The 17,545-nt window shown below is 44.8% G+C and overlaps 1 protein-coding gene across 2 annotated transcripts in view; it reads left to right on the forward strand.

Moving 5' to 3' along the window:
- The first annotated feature begins 1,790 nt into the window (after positions 1–1,790).
- CLMN (calmin) overlaps positions 1,791–17,545 on the forward strand; it is a 67,166-nt gene continuing 51,411 nt past the window's right edge. Inside the window, exon 1 of one of the 2 annotated variants that reach the window (XM_072429060.1) lies at positions 1,791–2,005. In XM_072429060.1, coding sequence (XP_072285161.1) covers positions 1,924–2,005 — 82 coding nt within the window. In that variant the 5' untranslated portion in view covers positions 1,791–1,923. Of the gene's footprint in view, positions 2,006–17,219; positions 17,463–17,545 lie in introns of those variants that run through there. The other variant, XM_072429061.1, reaches the window with a different exon arrangement.

Below are 17,545 nucleotides of genomic sequence, written 5' to 3' on the forward strand. Positions count from 1 at the left end.
AAACTTCTTCCCAATATACCAATATATACCCCCTCCTTCCTATTGTATGTTATTTCCCCCTCCTCTTAGATTGTAAGCTCCTTATCCAGTGTCATTTTTTGTATCTGTCTCTCACTTGCTACCCCAATTTGCTGTACAGTGCTACGTGATACGTTGGTGATATATATATAAAGTTTATTCACATTAATAATAATAACTTCGGCAATACTGGAACCTACAATGGGGTCCAGAAAATTCTGATTTTGCCCCTGTGAAGCAGGTATCACCCCAAAAACTACCCCTAAATCTGAACTATTACCCTGGGCTGGCATTGCCCTTTAAATCCCTACCAATAAGTCATCACACAGGTGGCACATTGCCCATTCTGGTTATATAACAATAAAGTCGAAAAAAAAAACAAAATTTGATTTTTACAGCGTTCCTAAAGCATTGTTCACAATGTCTCCCTAAAATCTCTGAGGTATCAATCACCAGGCGCCCCCTATAATTACACATTGTTATACACATCAGCGTGGATAAGTTAATTTATGTGAGGTGGATGAATGTTCTCTGCGTGTCTTATAATAGAATTATGTCGCCATCATTTCAGCTTTGTGCAGAATAATATTAACGCACGACTTACAGTTCTATCTCATTATATGCAGATGTGTAGAGGGAACTGTAATGTCATCAAACCCAGAAACAAAAATGTTTATTTGTTTTACGTCCTAATGATCCCTTCCTTTTTTTCTATAATGAGTTGCCATAAATCCCTTCTCTCCATTGCAGAGAGCTGCATATTCTGCCAGTGGCTACAATTCATGCTGCCTCCAGAATGTCTTCCTTTGTAGCCACCACATTGTGCTGTACAGAGCGGAGACTACAAATGTGACCACGCCTATCCATCATACACAGTGCAAAGAATCATGGGACATGGAGTTTTCTGACATTGCAGCCGATCTACTGCCCTCTAGTGTGCAGCCAGAAAAAGAACACTAAGGAGGTTCATGTTATGGCCCCAAGACTAATAAAGTGTATGTAAACCCTATAAATAAATATTTCCTATTTGCTGAATTTTGATCTATAAAATGGACCTTTAAAAAAACTATTTGGCTAAATTTTAAAAAAATTATATGGGGCAGGATGGGGGTAGGTAGACAAGGTATAAGGGGGCTGTATGGGGTTGGGTGGGCGGAATATAAGATGGCACAATGAAGATGGTTCGGCATGTTATATGCGGGCAGTATGGAGGTGGGTAATTAGGCTAAAGATGACTGAGCATGTAATATATAGGAGCAGAATAAAGAGAAGTGGGAAGAATGTAGGTGGGTGTATGGGATGGAAGTGGGTGGGCAGGATAGAGATGAATGGGCAGGTTATATAGTGACTGGCTGGAGGTAAGTAGGCATGCTTTTTGGTGATAGGATGGAGATGGGTGGGTATACTACGAAGGGGTAGGGCAAAGGTTGGCAGGTAGACTGCAGATAGTAGAGAATGTTATATGGGGGATGGAAAATAGTGTAAATGTTGGATGCAGGTAGATGGGCAGGATGGAGGTGGGTAGACCTAATGACAGGATATAGGTGAGTGGGCAGAATAAAAGAGGGCATAATGAAGATGGATGGGCATGCTCTCTGGGGGCAGGACAAAGGTGGGTTAGTAGGCTGGATATGAGCGGGAATGTAAAATGAGGGCAGAAAAAAGAAGAATACAGGTGGGTGTGCTGGATGGAGGTAGGTGGGCATAGAGCCGGGCACAGCTGGCAGAGGGGCCGGGCACTCGGCGCTCTCCCCTCCCCCTGCCCACTCTCTCCGGGCGGGGGGTGGAGCGGTTCGGCTCTCCGTCTCATCTCTGCACTTCCTCGGTGAAGTTGCCCGGACAGAGCCGGGATTTCGGCCACCCTGGGAGGATCGCAGCCGCTGCCCCCCTGCACCATCCGCCCCCATGGCCGGGCACGAGTGGGATTGGTTCCAGCGGGAGGAACTGATCGGGCAAATCAGCGACATCAGAGTGCAGAACCTGCAAGGTAAGACCCCCAACACATTGCAATCCGGGGGGTCACAGACACACCCCCACACCGGTACTGGGGGTCTCACCGGGCATAGGGGGGCTTCTTCTCTGTTACTAACCTGTAGCTGCTATGGAACTACAAAGCTCAGCGTCCTCCTTCCATGCTGAGGCTTGTAGTTCTCCAATCCTCTCAGTGCTGGTGGTCCCAGCATTGGCCTGGATAGGGGTCTCACGGGGGGGAAATCACATTTTTATTGCTGAACTACAAAACCCAGCATGCCATTACTTTGCAGCTCCACAGTATTCCTAAATGTTTTATAAATGTACAATCTCAGCATAATCCTCTGTGCCTGCTGTGGAACTACAAGTACCAGAATAAACCTGTTACCTGCATGCCAAAAATGCCATTGTGATGAGACTACAACTCCCAGCATGCTGGCAGCACTGAGCTGAAGGAAGAATTGCTCCGCATTACAATACTCAGACAACCTGTAGCTTTCCATCACTTGTGGAAGTCTTGGGAATATCTGGCAGCGTGTTGGCACTCAATGTCCAAGGTACCGAAAATACCCATCTGGGGAGAACAACAAGTCCCAGCATGACCACCTGTAGCTTTGGGGCACCTCGGCATGGTGAGCCCCAGACTAGGATCCTTCATCATTGTAACCTAGAATCTGACCTGTCCATCATTACATGGAATGCCCTCTCCTGCCTGATGGCAGCCATCCCATTGCCTCAGCTGGCACTCTGACGCTTGTAGTTCCACACCGGCTTTACCTGCTTGCAAACAGGACTGATCAGCCAGAACAGACGTGGCTCACGCCGGTGTACTGTACATAGAATATTGCATTATAATTCAACCCTCAAGGCATCTAAAGCCCAAACATATTTTCTGTTATGATAACATAGGGAGTGGTGACACTTGTTCTGTCCTGTTGGGGAGATTTGCCTGCACTTCCTGTCCTGGGGACACAACTAACTTGTATTGAATAAGAGAAACACCCTCTTACTTGTCACCAGGTCACGCTTCCCCATTGGAGGATGTTCTTTCACTTCATGTTCTTGTGACAAATATAAATTATTGGATTCCCCATCACTGTGCCATCGGGGGTCATCAGGTCAGATGGAGAGGGTTATTCACCTCAATGGGGACACAATACACACCTGGCAGGGGTTCTTACCCTTTGTGGTGTTAGATGTAATGTCTGTCTATAATTCGCACCTTTCAGAGCCCCTTTTAAAAGGAGGGTGGGCAAACTGGGAAGATGTCCAGATCCCCATTTCCAGGGTCCCGAATACCAACATTGAACAGGGTGCAGGCAGCTGGAATAGTTTTCATTCGGGCCCCTACTTTGTATAAACAGGAAGCAATTATAGGAAATTGTAATTAAAGGGCCAATGCACCCCAAATTGATAGGTCAGCGTTGGGTAGATGCTGGAGAGTTAAATCAATGACTTCTGATGGCTCTTGGGATCTGTTTTGGTGGCATTGTTGCAGATGGGTTGTCAGGTTTCATCATTATGAACCTCCCTCCCTCTCCATATTGGATATTCAGATATTTTATATCAGAGAAACGCTTGGAACACACCAAAGTGGACTGGAACCTAAATCAAGTCATTTGAACAACCAGGTTCCAGCATACCGGTGACCCATTTAATGAGGTCTACCCCTGAAATGCCAACCCTGACCTTTTAAAGTCGCAACAACTTTCATAAATTGTTAAATCCAGAGCGCTCAGGGGGAAAACTTACAAAACGTTTCCAGCAATATATTGACACACGAGTTCCAAATGAATTATTTGCATGGTGCCGAAACAAGAGCACCTGTGCTGCACTGCACCGGGAATACTTGCAGGGTGCGCGGAATGGAAATAAATGCAGAAAGGTATTTTGTGCTCTGTGGTGCATTGAGGGTGCATTGAAGCTTCCTGTGTTTAGCACGCTTTATGTAAGCATTGGCAAAAACAGAAGTGTGAATAGCGTGTCAATGTTATGATAAAACATTCACCAGGCACAGCAGACTGGAAATACTATCATCTATGTCCAGAGCTTTGCACTCCAAGGATCTTCTGCAGGGTCCAGTTTTCTACTGCTGATCAATCAGCTAAAGCAACATGAAAATAAAAATCACTTTATGCAATTCCACAATTTTTATTTATTATTATTACATAGTGTTTATATAGCGCTGACATATTAGGCAGCGCTGTCCACAGTCATGTCACTAACTGTCCCTCAAAGAAGCTTACAATCTAATGTCTCTCTCATGGTCATATGTCAATAATACAATTTATGGACAAGTTTTTGGAGGAAGCGAATTACCTTATTGCATGTTTTTGGAATGTGGGAGGAAATCTGAGTACCCGGAGGAAACTCACACAAACACGGGGAGAACCTGCAAACTCCATGCAGATAGAGTCCTGGCTAAGATTCCAGCCTGGGAACTGCAAAGGCCAGAGTGCTAACCACTGAGCCACCAAACTGCCAGTGAAATATCTGGAGAAATATTTATAAGTGAAATATCTGCACAGGAAGATCAGAGTGAGATATAAGTAATAGGGGTCAGCAAATTCCAGACGCAGGGATTGTCCATGGTGGTCCAGGGAACCATCGGCTATGATATCTGAGACAAACTAATCAATGAACACAGAATGTGAATATTTTGAAGACGTGAGGCGTCAGTCCTAAGGCAATTCTGAGCAGATCCTGACGCATGCGGCTTCTCAAGAAAAGGAAAATGCCCTGGGACAAATTTATTAACATACAAACTAGGCTGTGCCGATCTAAAGTGGAACTCACCCCCCTCCCCTCCCACTCAGCTACTGGTGATTGTCCAGGTTAGTGGCCTTGATTGGCCGGGCCAGAATGATGTATCTCCAGCACATGTGCATGCAAGTTTTTTGTTGCACCACCAAAGGATGCAGTGCAGAGAAATGCAAAATGTTACAAACCCCACTGCAACCGGAATAAAGCCGAACTCTTTCCAATGGGATCTCAGTTTCAGTGACAACTGGCCAAGAGGGCATTTCCCTCACTTTGGAGAGATTTCCTCTCCCTGACTGACTGTTGTGTTGCTGAACTAAGCAACGTTTTGTTCTTTAGATATATTTTATATTACAGATAAACATATAAAGTACACAAATGGCTGCTGTTTAGCTTGGAAAATGATTTCTTTAATATGCCCATCCACTTTTGCCCTGGCTGGCAAGGGAAGAGACTTGATTTTTCTGTGCTGTGGTTCATTACCACTTACAGGTCTAGTCCATCCCACAGCCCGCGATTGGACAGGTAAGGAGAAGCAGAAGACTGATGGGCTTATCTCACTACACTTTCTCTACCTTTCAGCATAACCCAGCAACAAAATTGGCTCATTGTGCTTCTTCTTCCCCCTCCAATCTGAGCTCTGCTATTGACATTGCTTGCCCATGCTTGATTGCCCATGAATATTGGAGTGCAGTGCATTATGCTGCATATTAGCATGAATTGCATAAGGCAGCATAATTTTTTGAATGGGTCGCCTAACACAGTAACACAGCAGCATTTTTGTGCTGCAGTGGAGGTGCCACTCATGTGCATGAGCTTTGGCATGTTTCTACAGCTCAATAGTGCGCTCATTCCCAATGCAGGTGGGCTTAATGAGCATGCATGGCCGACTGACAACGCTGCTGCATTATTTGTGTCTTTTATTTCTGCCTGGAGTACATATTTGTTTGATCAGTTCTTCCCAAAGTCACATTGTAAGATGTTGGATCTGGAGCAGGAAGAAGCACCTGCTGTGTGTACATAGAGAAGCGCAGATCCAATCATCGCATTTGTTCCTCCTGCTCCCTGTTTGACATCCTGTTGCTTTCTGTTAAACATTAACTCTCTTTTTCCATCACTTTGATAATAAGTTTGCTGCAGGGAACTTCAAAGGGCCAGGGCTGGCAATGATGCCATTGGTGGGGTGTACAGGACAGGCGCACACACCTTGCATTACGACGGCTTGGTTGGAGTTACGAGGCTGACATGACGACGTTCAGGAGCCTGGTATAGGAAGATCGCTTCAAGTGGAATCTTAGCAGAGAGATTAAATGATTATCCTGCTCTTCATACAAATCTGTTTCTGTCATTTTTGTTGGTATCTTCCAGGGAAAAGTGAAAGTATTTAGGGGAGTGATGGTGTACAGTGATCACTGGTGCCGTGTCAGAATAGTTGCTTCACCTACCCTAGGTCTGACGCAGATTTGGTGACGCTTGTGTGCTCACCGACTGAGCTGATCAATATTCTGATTGGTAATTGATCATTTGGAAGGCTCAAAGCACTGCACATGTGTACGAGGTTCTGCCCCTAAAATTGGGTTTTCTGGGTAACAAATCCACATACAATTAGCAGCACCGTTGTCAGCTTGCAATGTGCACTTCTTCAGTTGGGCATCCTATCAGGTCAATGGGCTGGCCAACCCTATCAGCAGGCACGACAGGCTGACAACGTTGCTGCTTTTTGAGAGAACATGGCTTGGCATTTTCAGCCGACCATCGCCCCCACTTCAGTTGGCCATGGGCACAGCCTGGGCAGGTTAACTGAATGAGTATGAATGGCAGGCTGACAACGCTGCTGCTTATTGCCAGGCAAAGGCTTAGTGTTGTCAGCTTGCAACAGGAACCTTTAGATCTGATCATGAAATACAGTGGAAATATGGAACAGCATAGATCTGCTCGGCAGCTCTATGGATGGAACTGACGATGCTGTTGCAGTTTACACAGCAGTGCCTTAGCGTTGTTAGCGTGAAGGAAAAGGAATTTGCATGGCAGGCTGACAACGCTGCTGTTATTTGCATGGCAGTGGCTGAGCGTTGTCATCCTGCAGTGTATAACAATGGAGTATTATAAATATTTGTGACTTCAGCTCCCTTCACAGAGTTGTTGTCTTCCTTGTCTTGTAGTCATACTCGTTTGCCCTTTGCGGTGACTCTGACAAAAATAAATATTTGTTCCCTTCGGTGAAAACTCACAGCGGAAAAACAAGTTTCTTATTTATATGGATCTCTTGTGACATCTTCAGACGGCTTCTATAAACAATCAGCAGCTTCGGCATAGTGGTGACTGATAAATGTCTGAAACAGAAACCAATCAACCAGCTGTAAAGTAGAACTCTGACCAAAACACCTCAGGTGTTGGGACTTGCTGCGTCCTTATTGAAAAGATTCACCCTCATTTCCTGTCTAAGTGACACAGCAGGAAGTGAGGAAAAGTTTGTAGAGATGAGCTGGGTCAAGGTAAAAGTCCATTGGCTGGACTGGGTTCTCTTCTTCACCTCTATCAGGATTTTATTTCTGTATGTGTCCCAATTTCCTCCTCAATAAGGAGTATGGGCGGGGTAAAACTTCTAATAACTTTTTAATATATGTGTGACTTCCTGTTCTAGTGACAACTGCACCTCCTATTTGTTTTATGGGTGTCACAGGAATAGAAAGTGAGTGAAGATCTCCTAACAAATACAATTGTGCAGTTAATGCAAACCCATGGCCTAACGATGAGTGGGCACAAAGCCACATATTGTGCCAATGGGGGTGTCAGCAGGTTACTGGTCCATCGCTCGCCACTTAATGACCAATTCATATGTGCCTGGAAACTGTGCACATGTCCTACATGTAACATCACACCCATGGCTGCCCGTAAGATTGGGGGCGGTAGTGGACATATGAAAATTGCCCTCTATTAAAAATTCAAATGCCAGTGCATGAAAAATGATCTGATCTGAGTGGTTGCAGGGTGCCAAGGTGTCAGCCACTTGCGGCCACCTAACCCTGCAAGCCGTAAAATATCTAGTTGTGCTAGATCCGTGTTTTTCATCGATTTTTGATTATTTCCTTTTTTATTCTTTTATTTTACATAAACCAATTTTTTTTCATGTCCTGGTGATTTTTTTTTTGATGACTTTAAATCTGAGCAAAACTTTGAAAATTGAATCAAGAAAGAAAAATGGGAAATTGTGAACAGGCTGTGGTGTTATGCAAAAAAAAAAACAAACTTACCCCCATACACAGCCTTCTATAGCATTCCTGGCATTCCTCAGTGGATGAATGAACTCCCTGATCACATGTGCAGGTGATTCTGTTATTCCTGCCCAGCCAATCAAAATCAACGCAATAGGTGAAGATATTGGCAGCACCTGGGATGGTGAGGTCAGTATGTTTCCCCTTCAAGGGGCTTTTGAAGTTCCTTTAATCTCTACTGGAAGTGTTTATTATTAGCAGTCTCATTATTGTATCTTTTTTTTACACATTAAGTCCGGGAATAACATAACACAAATAATGGAAAATATGCAAATATGAAGAACGCATTCATTTTTAACAGCACCCTAAAGCACCGACACTGCCTCGTAATTCAATGCACCTGCTGTTGCAGATATAAGGAAAATTGATCCTTGTTCTTTCTTTGGCGGCCATATTTGGGGCCCTTTTGGACCTGCAATGTAAAATCATGTAATGTGCTACTTCCAGGTGCACAGGGGAGGTAAATTGCATCCATGGATGCATCCAACTGCATGGCCAGCAGCTACTTGTTGCTTTGAGGAACCGCATTGTGCTATAGTTCCATGCAGGAGTGAATAAAATGATCCTTGTACGCTCCTAGGAGGGTCTGGGACCACGGTGGAGCCATTGGCTGCAGCTCATTACGGGTTTGAAATGACCCTAAAATCTAAAGGCTAAAGCCTCGTACAGACATCCGACGGACGTCAGAGAATTGTAGCTGGAAATGATCTTTTCCAATTTGTTGTTCATCAATCTGTCATGGATTATTAAATGACTTTAGGGGATTGCTGTACACATGGCAGATTTTTGCCTGAGATAAGTCCGATCATTCTATTCTCTGACGTGTGTCACTGCTTTACCTCATGCAATGCATGCACATGTGTAAATCTGCATTGACATGCATGGCATTGTAGCAATTAAGTGAAGATGGGACCCAAAATAAAATGTCCAAACTGCCCTAAAGATACTAAAAAATCCCTTTAGCAACTTTCACCTGAGCTGCCAATTACATTTGTAATGAACGCAACGGTTGCAGCCAGTGAAGAACGCAGCAATTGCAGCCGGTGAAAAACGCAGCGGTTGCAGTAGGTGATAACGGTAGTTTGTACATCTGGTGATGTTATGCTGTATCTTCTAAAAGAGCTGCCAAAGTATGTGAATCAGAACACGTGCATTAATGCGACTCACCACACCACAAGGGGATAAATGAGACCTAAAATACAGCTGTCTGACTATAGCACAGCTGCAGTGTTTGCTGGCTGCCATCAGTGGTTGTAGCCAGTGATGAATACGGCGGCCCCTCGGTTCCCCGGTTATTTTTGGAAGCGTCATGGCCGTTTATTGTTTCCTGGGTGGCTGAGCAGAGATTGTTTGTATTAGATGGAGCTGACATCAGTCTGGGTCTGCAGGTCACTCAGCAGCAATCTGACTGCAGTGTTGTCTCTGTGAATGGCCCCAGGCAGAGGATGGGAGAGGAAGAATTAGGGGCCCCGATGACACAGTGGGAGAAATAATAAAAGGGAGTTATATAGAAAAACTAAAGGTTATCAGCGTTTTGAGTTTATTTAAAGGGTCAGGAAGTCTCGATGCTACAGGTTTTGGTAGATAAAAGGCTGATAAAGGCTCAGAATGGAAGCAACCCGAGGAAAGCTGAAGACTGACTTTACTGTGCGCTTGCTGAATCAGTTCTGTATATTGTAAGAATTTTATCCAGTCATTGTAGATTCTTACCTGCTTTTGTTCTCTATATACACAGGAAGGTCATAACATCAACTTTGTGTCTGCTAAATGGAAAGTCTGCCTGCTTTGATGTTTCCAAGAATTTGGGCCTGAGGTTAGACTATCATGGAAGAATCTGGGTGATCCAGCATACCTGGAATAGATCTGATCCGGGACGGAGAACAATTACCAACTAATAGCAAATTATTTTTATGAAAACTATTCCAGGTTCTCCTATAATAGTCTATCTTCTCCAGTCTTCTGAGCTTTAATAAATCAGGTCCAGTAAGTGAATGACACAAAAGGTATTTGGAATTAGGATTGGGGTTTTAATGCCTCAGCCAGCAAGATTGGGGGGAGTGGAGTTTTTTTTATACTTGTAATACTTGTAATCTCTATCAAAAATGGTGTGACAACGCAGGAGCAGAGCATTGTCACCCTCCAACAAGAAGTGAGTGTAAAAACGTGGCAGGATCACCAGGAATTTATATATAGAAGGGTTCCAGATTTCAAAAAAGTGAAAATGACCAATTAGAGTTGTGCTTGGGTTTACAAGGGCTTTGTGATGTATTGCAGCAATTAGTGCATTATTGCATGTTAATGGAACATTGTTGCATTGGGGTTGCATTACTTTTTATTGAGCAGCTTTATCAAGCAATGCATGTTGCTGTTGCCAATGCAGCGCCCTGTAATGCACAGTAACACACTACCATGCACTGTGATGCCGTGCATCTCCACACATTGGCGCATGTCCTCCTTTCCGATGTTATGCTGTATCTTGTAAAAGAGCTGCCAAAGTATGTTAATCAGAACACATGCATTAACGCAACTCACAACACTACATGGGGGATAAATGAGACCTAAAATACAGCTGTCTGACTATAGCACAGCTGCAGTGTTTGCTGGCTGCCATCAATTGACTTGTTTTCAAGTGTTAAATCACATCAGGTAAACCTGCCAGGCAGAATGAGATGCAAGGAAACTCTTGTATGAGCAGACGTGCATGACGAGAATCAAATGCGTGGTTGGGGTATTCCTGCAGCCAGAAATCTGTTCAGTGACATGAAAGTGAGTACAAAGGGCCTATGGGGAGGATATTTTTAGCGGTAGGTTGTATCCATCGCTCAGCTTCTGTCTTCTCTTTATTGCTTTGCTCCGTGTTCAGCACTCTGCATTCCCAGGATGCAGGCAGAGCTGTCAGATGTGACAGGCAGAGAGCCCAGGACTTGGAATACATTTAGGCAAAGGGTAAAGGAGTTACATTCGTACATTGGAAAGGTGAATGGATAGAGGTGAATGTTGCAAAAAATAAGCAGGGGTACTGCTGTGCTCTGGAAACCCCCTGGGGTACCAGGTTACAGGGTGTGATGCTTTTCCTTCCTCTTCCCACATCTTCCCTATATGTAGATGAAGAATAAACTTTTACATGAAACATTGAGCTCTACGCCGCCATTGTTCTGAGGCCTTTGGAATAGGTGAAAGTGACTCCAATCCATCACAAGAACTCCTTCTTGTAACATTTCTCCTGCTCTGCATCCCATGGGCCTCCATCTAGAAGGTCAAGGAGTTCATTCCTGCCTGCAGGTGAGGAGGTGGGTTAGGTGGGTACAGCTGTTACTTCCTCTACAGGTAAATTTTACACCTACCTGTGGTGATTTGGCCAGCATTAGCAAACGTACCAGTGTGGTGGAAGGTTATCTTAAAAGGTCAGCTGGAGCTTCCCCCTACCTACAAAAAGCAGGATTACACACCTTGTTCCCAACAAACTTTAGGCTAAAGCTTCATACAAATGTCAGATGATCACTGTCTGAGGCATACACGACTGTTCTATCGTGTACAGCGATCTGCCAACATTGTTCTCCAGTCCATTGTGGCGGATTGATTGACCAATTGTGAACAACCTCCTGTGGAGGAGAGCACGATGGGGTGTTGCTCACTCATCCTCCGCCCTCCCCTCTCTATTTAACAGAACAGTGCTGTATGTACAGTGCTCCGTTATTCTTCTGAAAACAATCACAAAAGGATCACTTCCACAATTATTATTAGAGGTAAAAAGAATCCCAGAAGGTAAGTATTTTAGGAAGTAGTAGGTTGCCAAAGTTCCAGATTTTACAGGTTTATTATTTGACTATAACACACCCAAGGGGGCGTGTCCATGAAAGGCTCCACAGGAAGTGGTTGGCTGTCATTTACCAAGGACCTATTCTTAGCAATATGAATGGGACAGCAAACATTGTTCTCCCAACCAGCTTTTATCCAGGTACATTGGCCGGCATGTATCAGTAACCAGCCTGGTCACAATATAGGGGCTGCCAACCACCTACAGCTTCTTCTCACACAGCTTAAAAAATCATTCTGGCGCTGTTATATATAATCTGAGACCAAAGCTGCAGCACAAACTTGGAAAAAAAGAACAACATTTCTAACCCAACATTTCCCAGCCCGGGTTCCTGCAGAGGTTTCTGGGGGTTCCTGGAGCAAGGAGCAGTTTGCACCTTTCAGGTCAGTATAGGTGACCCCAATGATGTTTTTGGCTGTAAGGGTTACCGGTACATTCTTCTCACTGGCCAGCAATGTAAGAGGAATTCTTCCCATTGACCGCCACACTAATGTACTGTGATCTGTGGATATAGTAATTATAGAAGGGGGCCTGAAAGTTATTTCAAGGGTTCCCCCCAAATGTTGAGAAACTCTACAACATACTAATTGTTACTCTGTACATCATTTATATGTTATATTATATCTTGAGGTGCTGCATCTCTTCTCTCTGATTTTATATAAAGAAGGATGAGGCAGGTGACCGCCCTGCTGCCATGCCGCACTACTCACCTGCATAGACAATTGTGCTGCTTCCTATAGAATATATATTCTTCTGTAGAAAAGTGGACATTGATTTGTCTTGTTAGATTTTTTTTTCCTGTCTGAAACAGAAAATATATATAGTATTAGCGCCGTCCTCCATTGTTCTTTTTTGGGATATCAGTGACCTGATCTGATTGCATTGCGCACCCAATGATTTGACTTTTCTTATCTCTTCTTCATCATTTTCCAGATAAGAGAAATGAAATTTGAAGAATAAACACGAAATAAACCCAATGTTCTCCCCGTCTCCTTTTTGCTGGGCACACCACTCGGCACCACTCTGGGTCATTATACAGAGATAATGGGACATAGGAAGTGAGCATTAGAAAGTAACAAAGTATAGGGGTTCCTGGATTCTATGGAAACAACAGCTGGGTACGATGAATTTGCCATGTATTTTCTTGCCCTCCTTTTGACCACCCACCTACAGCCTTTTCTCCGAAGCCTGAGGGCTTTATCTGACAGCCCGTTGTCACCGTCTGAACATTTCACACCAACTTTGAATAAATCTAGGAGGTGATTATTCATGGTGAGGGATCCAGCGTCTTCCTTCCTGCACTGCCTGCCAGTTGGCTCCTCTCCTGTGCCCAGTAATGTAGTGACACCTCGTCCCTGGTTGTACTGGCATGGTGCCAGGCTGCCATCTACACCCACTTAAGGAGCAGGTAGGAAACAAAGACAGGACATGTTCTGTGTCAGCGGATCTTCTGGTGCTGACGGGGAATTACAGTGATAAGTGCTTAGGAAACTCTTTGTTTACAGAGATCGCTGTTCATAATTCAAGAATGATTCATGAGTGAAGGCTGCTGATGTATCGCAGTCAGCAATAAATGATATTTAATCCCAAGAAGTGTCAGATATTGCACCTTGCCAGTCTGTACATGTGGTGGCTGCATTAGTTTTCTTTCTCCTAGAACTTTTGTGCAAGTACAGGGTATATACCCATGCTGTCAGAAATCTGTGTGTCCACTTGACTTTGGTTCTAAATTAATTTTTCTAAGTAGTTAGCTTTTTCTAGGAAATTCTGGAAAAATCATTTCTATGTAATGATGACTGAAGAGAAGAGTGGGAGAGGTTTGTAGCTCAGATTGGGAAGCCTTGAGGGACAATGTTGCACCCCCATGGATTAAATGTAATGTGTGTTAGTGGCAGGATCAACACATGACATGACAGATTGAAATGGGCATTCAATCATTTGCAATCACAAAATGTTTTCTGGTTCTGTTAGAATATATTGGTCAGAATATTGGATCTCCAGTCATCTTAAAAACTGATTTTCTGGGTAAATATATCTGCCCTCCCACCTGATTGCTGGCAAAAAAGTGCAAATGCCTATTTTTTTCTGCAAAGAGTGTGGTCATGTGACTCTTCAATCCCGAGCCTTTTCTTCCATTTACACAGGGGGACCTTCTTGGGGTATCTATGTCACTTCCTGTGTGACATGAACACTTCCTATTGGCTGTTAAGTAATGGGGTCCTCTTAGGGTCCAGTAGATGAGGCCGCAGCAGTGATATCAGCTATGTTGGCCACATCCAATGCACTGGATTGGCAGTCCCCTGCACTAGGAAAGTTTGCTGGTGAGGGATCGGCATGGCAGATTTAGGTGCAGTAAAAGGTGGGGAAAAATGGGGTTGGTTAGTTCGTGGTGAAATAATTTTTGATGGGCCTTAATCCCTGATGAAGGGGCACGTAATACCTCTGAAACATGTTGGCTGCCAATAACTCATCTGCACTTCATACTTCTACCTTGGCACCAGATCAGGAAAGGAGTCAAATAATTCTCAGTTATGGAGAGCTATAAAAAATAATTTTGGAGACACTGCTGAGAAAAACATCTGATGATCCCTATAAAGTGTCTTCGGTGCTCATCCGCCCCAGCTGCTTGTTAAACATTTCCCAACAGGTTGTAATTTATGTTTTTGCTACGTTTCCTCCCCCATCTGATGGGATAAGATTGACGCTCACCAATCTGACCCAGTAACATTTTATTATTTCCGGCGGATGGTGGGATATTCTTTTTGCTCCGATGGCACCATATGACAAAGTGGCAGAAATCCAAATTAGCGCAGAGTCCTTCTGCCACCCTGGATGTGGCAAATGAAGGGTTTTTGGTTTGAAATCTTTTTAAGGATGGTGGAGGCCTTGATCTCATTATGTAATGGAGCTTCAGGGGAATTGCCATCCCCAAATCTCTTTTTCCAAATAATCCTTTGATATATTTTTTGTTTCCCAGGCAAGGTCGGGACCTTCCGTCAGCCTGTTTCCATGGTAACCCGTGTGTTGCGAGCTTAGGTCCGCACAACGAAACGAAAATGACAACGTCTTCCTTTTAGGGACATCTGTCCTGCTATGTGCAGAGATTGGATATTCTCCATCACACTGCTCTGGGAAAAAGAAATGTCCAAGCTGTAACATTGTATTCATGGTATTTCAATTTGTGATTCATCTGAAAACAATCACGGGGGTCATTATGGGTTATAATGTCCTCAGCTCGGTCCTGAGGTCACCTCTCCCCAATGATAGGAAGGGCAGAATATTGCACCTGTGTGATGTATTCTGGAACTGATCAGATTAGTCAGTCTGGTGCTAAATTTGGCAGTGGATCTGCTCATGTGTGATAGGTCCAAAAGAGGTAAGAAAGTAAATCAGAAGGGCTGAGCAAAATCAAGAGGCTTCTCCAGGAATTCCATGCCCAGGTCCCAACTATGGCATTGCCTGCACCCTCTGAATGCTTCTTATTTGGCACAATCTTTATTTTTAATTAGGGCACTGAACCTTTTATTGGCATGGTACGTTCACTATAAGAAAATAAAAGTTGGCAGAAGGAGGATGGCACAGCATGCCATGTATTTTGTGTTTATTGTGTGAATCCAATCCATTGCTGCGCCCTGTATTGCTGTGTTCAGAATGGCAGTGAGATTGCATTGTGGTTACCACTTCCTCATGCCAGGGAACCGCTGCCTTTGGGGTGGCGCTACATACAACGCCTGCTGGCGGCACCCCTAAAGAGAATGAATGGGGGCTATACCAGCCATCAATGCGCAGATGTAGATTCTTTGACAACCAGCACTGTGGTGCCAGTGGCCAAGCGGATGGCAAGGCGCCAGCTGCAGAGAACTGCAAGGATCCCCTTGATCCTGAAACAAATCTGAACCTGCTGCAAAGTGGGTGTAATTCCTGAGCTGGGGTTTATTGTTAAACTGTTTTTTTTTGGTGGGGATGGCTGGGGGTTATTTTTAGGCTATTGGTTTATGTTGAGCTGGGGGTATTGTTGAAGCCTGGCAGTTATTGCTGAGCTGGGTATTTTACTAGGATGGGAGTTATTGTTGGAGCCTGGGGGTGTTTTTTTTCAGAGCTGGGGGTTACTAGTGTGGGGGGGGGGGGGTAAATATCAGAGAGTCATATTTCCCACCGGTGTACAGGTGAAGGAGATCATACCTGAAATAATTATGTGTACCTAATAAATTGGCCGCTCTGTATGTACTGACACGTGTGTGAATATATTTTTGTCCCCGGCTGGGGTAATCACCCTCTGTGTGGGGCGGGGACACCTTCTGTGTGAGCACAATTAGATAACTCACTTGTTGCTGTTCCACTGATGTAACCCAGAGCAAAGGATTCTGGGAGTGCAGTGCAGACTTGATGAACTCAATGAATCAAAAAAATGTCTCAGAGCCGGAGATGCTGGATTGATGCCGGAGCATAAACATGGTGACCACACGGGGCGACATTGACCTTACCCTGCACCCAGGGCCCTTAGGGATGGATGGGGTCACTGCCCTTCCAGATAGAGTCCTATTGAACACATGGCCTAGACATCCAGAAGAGCGGCAATGTCATCCCCAACTGGGCAGGAAAAAGGTGTAATGAAATTTCAATGAATGGGCCAGTAATGCCCCATGTTGGACCCAAAATCCACCTACACATTTTTTTTTCATGTTCCTCAATGTCCTGCAGCTCACATCCATCAAGCTGTGTTAGGGTGTCACCACATTGCACCGCTAACATGAGCGTATCACAGCCCACAGTCACCTCTGTAGCTGCAGGCACAGTGGAGAAATTTAACCTCATAGCTGACAACAGTCCAGAATGCTCAGCTATTCACCATAGAGGCTGCTCATGTAAGCACACAGCAGGGGCTTCTAATTTGTTAGAAGCAAACTGACACCTTCAGAGCCTTTGAGAATGAATGACCCCACAGTGCCTTCAGCTACAGAGATCGGTGAGCTCCCAGCTCCTTCACGGCTTGCTAAGAGCATGTTAGAAGAAACAGCAGTGCAGAAGGATGATTTCATAGGCTGCTTGGTGTGGTGGGGGCGGGCCTAGGCTCCGTAGGGGTGTTTCTGAACCCCATGTGACAGGGTTCAAGCCTGTGGGACAACACAGGGGGAAAATGAGGGACAGGGACAGAGCGTTGTCACCCTCTAACAGGAAGTGCCCGTACAGGGTCACAGATGATATATTTTATTGGTCAGCACTGAACACAGCCCGGCTTGTCATTGGCTGGCACTGCAAGGGTTACCCACAGTCAGTGCCAGGGCTGTCCCGATCCTCTACTTGCTGGTTATGTAAGGTTGGCGTCTCTGTTCCAGCCGAGACATTTAGAGCACCGAGGATCCTGGGAGCTGCTCCAGTTTTGTATGACGAACGCTGCCCTCTAATTATTTCTCCATACGCCCGGTGCCAAGGCCGCTGCTCAGGGAAACCAAACCAGTGCCAGCCAAACGCCTGTTGTGTGTGCAGGGTGTGGAGGTGCTGATTACAAGAGCAGGGGGTTGGGTCAGATGAACGTAGAGCAGGCCAGGTACTCCACCTTCATTCCAGACTGCAGTGCAGGAGACACAGAGAGGACATGGACAGCATCAGAGCCAGATGGGGTAGGAAGACCAACAAAATCTCCACCAATCAGAAGCCAGATTGCTTTTCTCTTATGCTAAGCATCATGGGAGCTACAAGCATA

This window comes from Pyxicephalus adspersus, chromosome 12 (assembly GCF_032062135.1).
Source record: "Pyxicephalus adspersus chromosome 12, UCB_Pads_2.0, whole genome shotgun sequence".
NCBI classification, from domain to species: domain Eukaryota; kingdom Metazoa; phylum Chordata; class Amphibia; order Anura; family Pyxicephalidae; genus Pyxicephalus; species Pyxicephalus adspersus.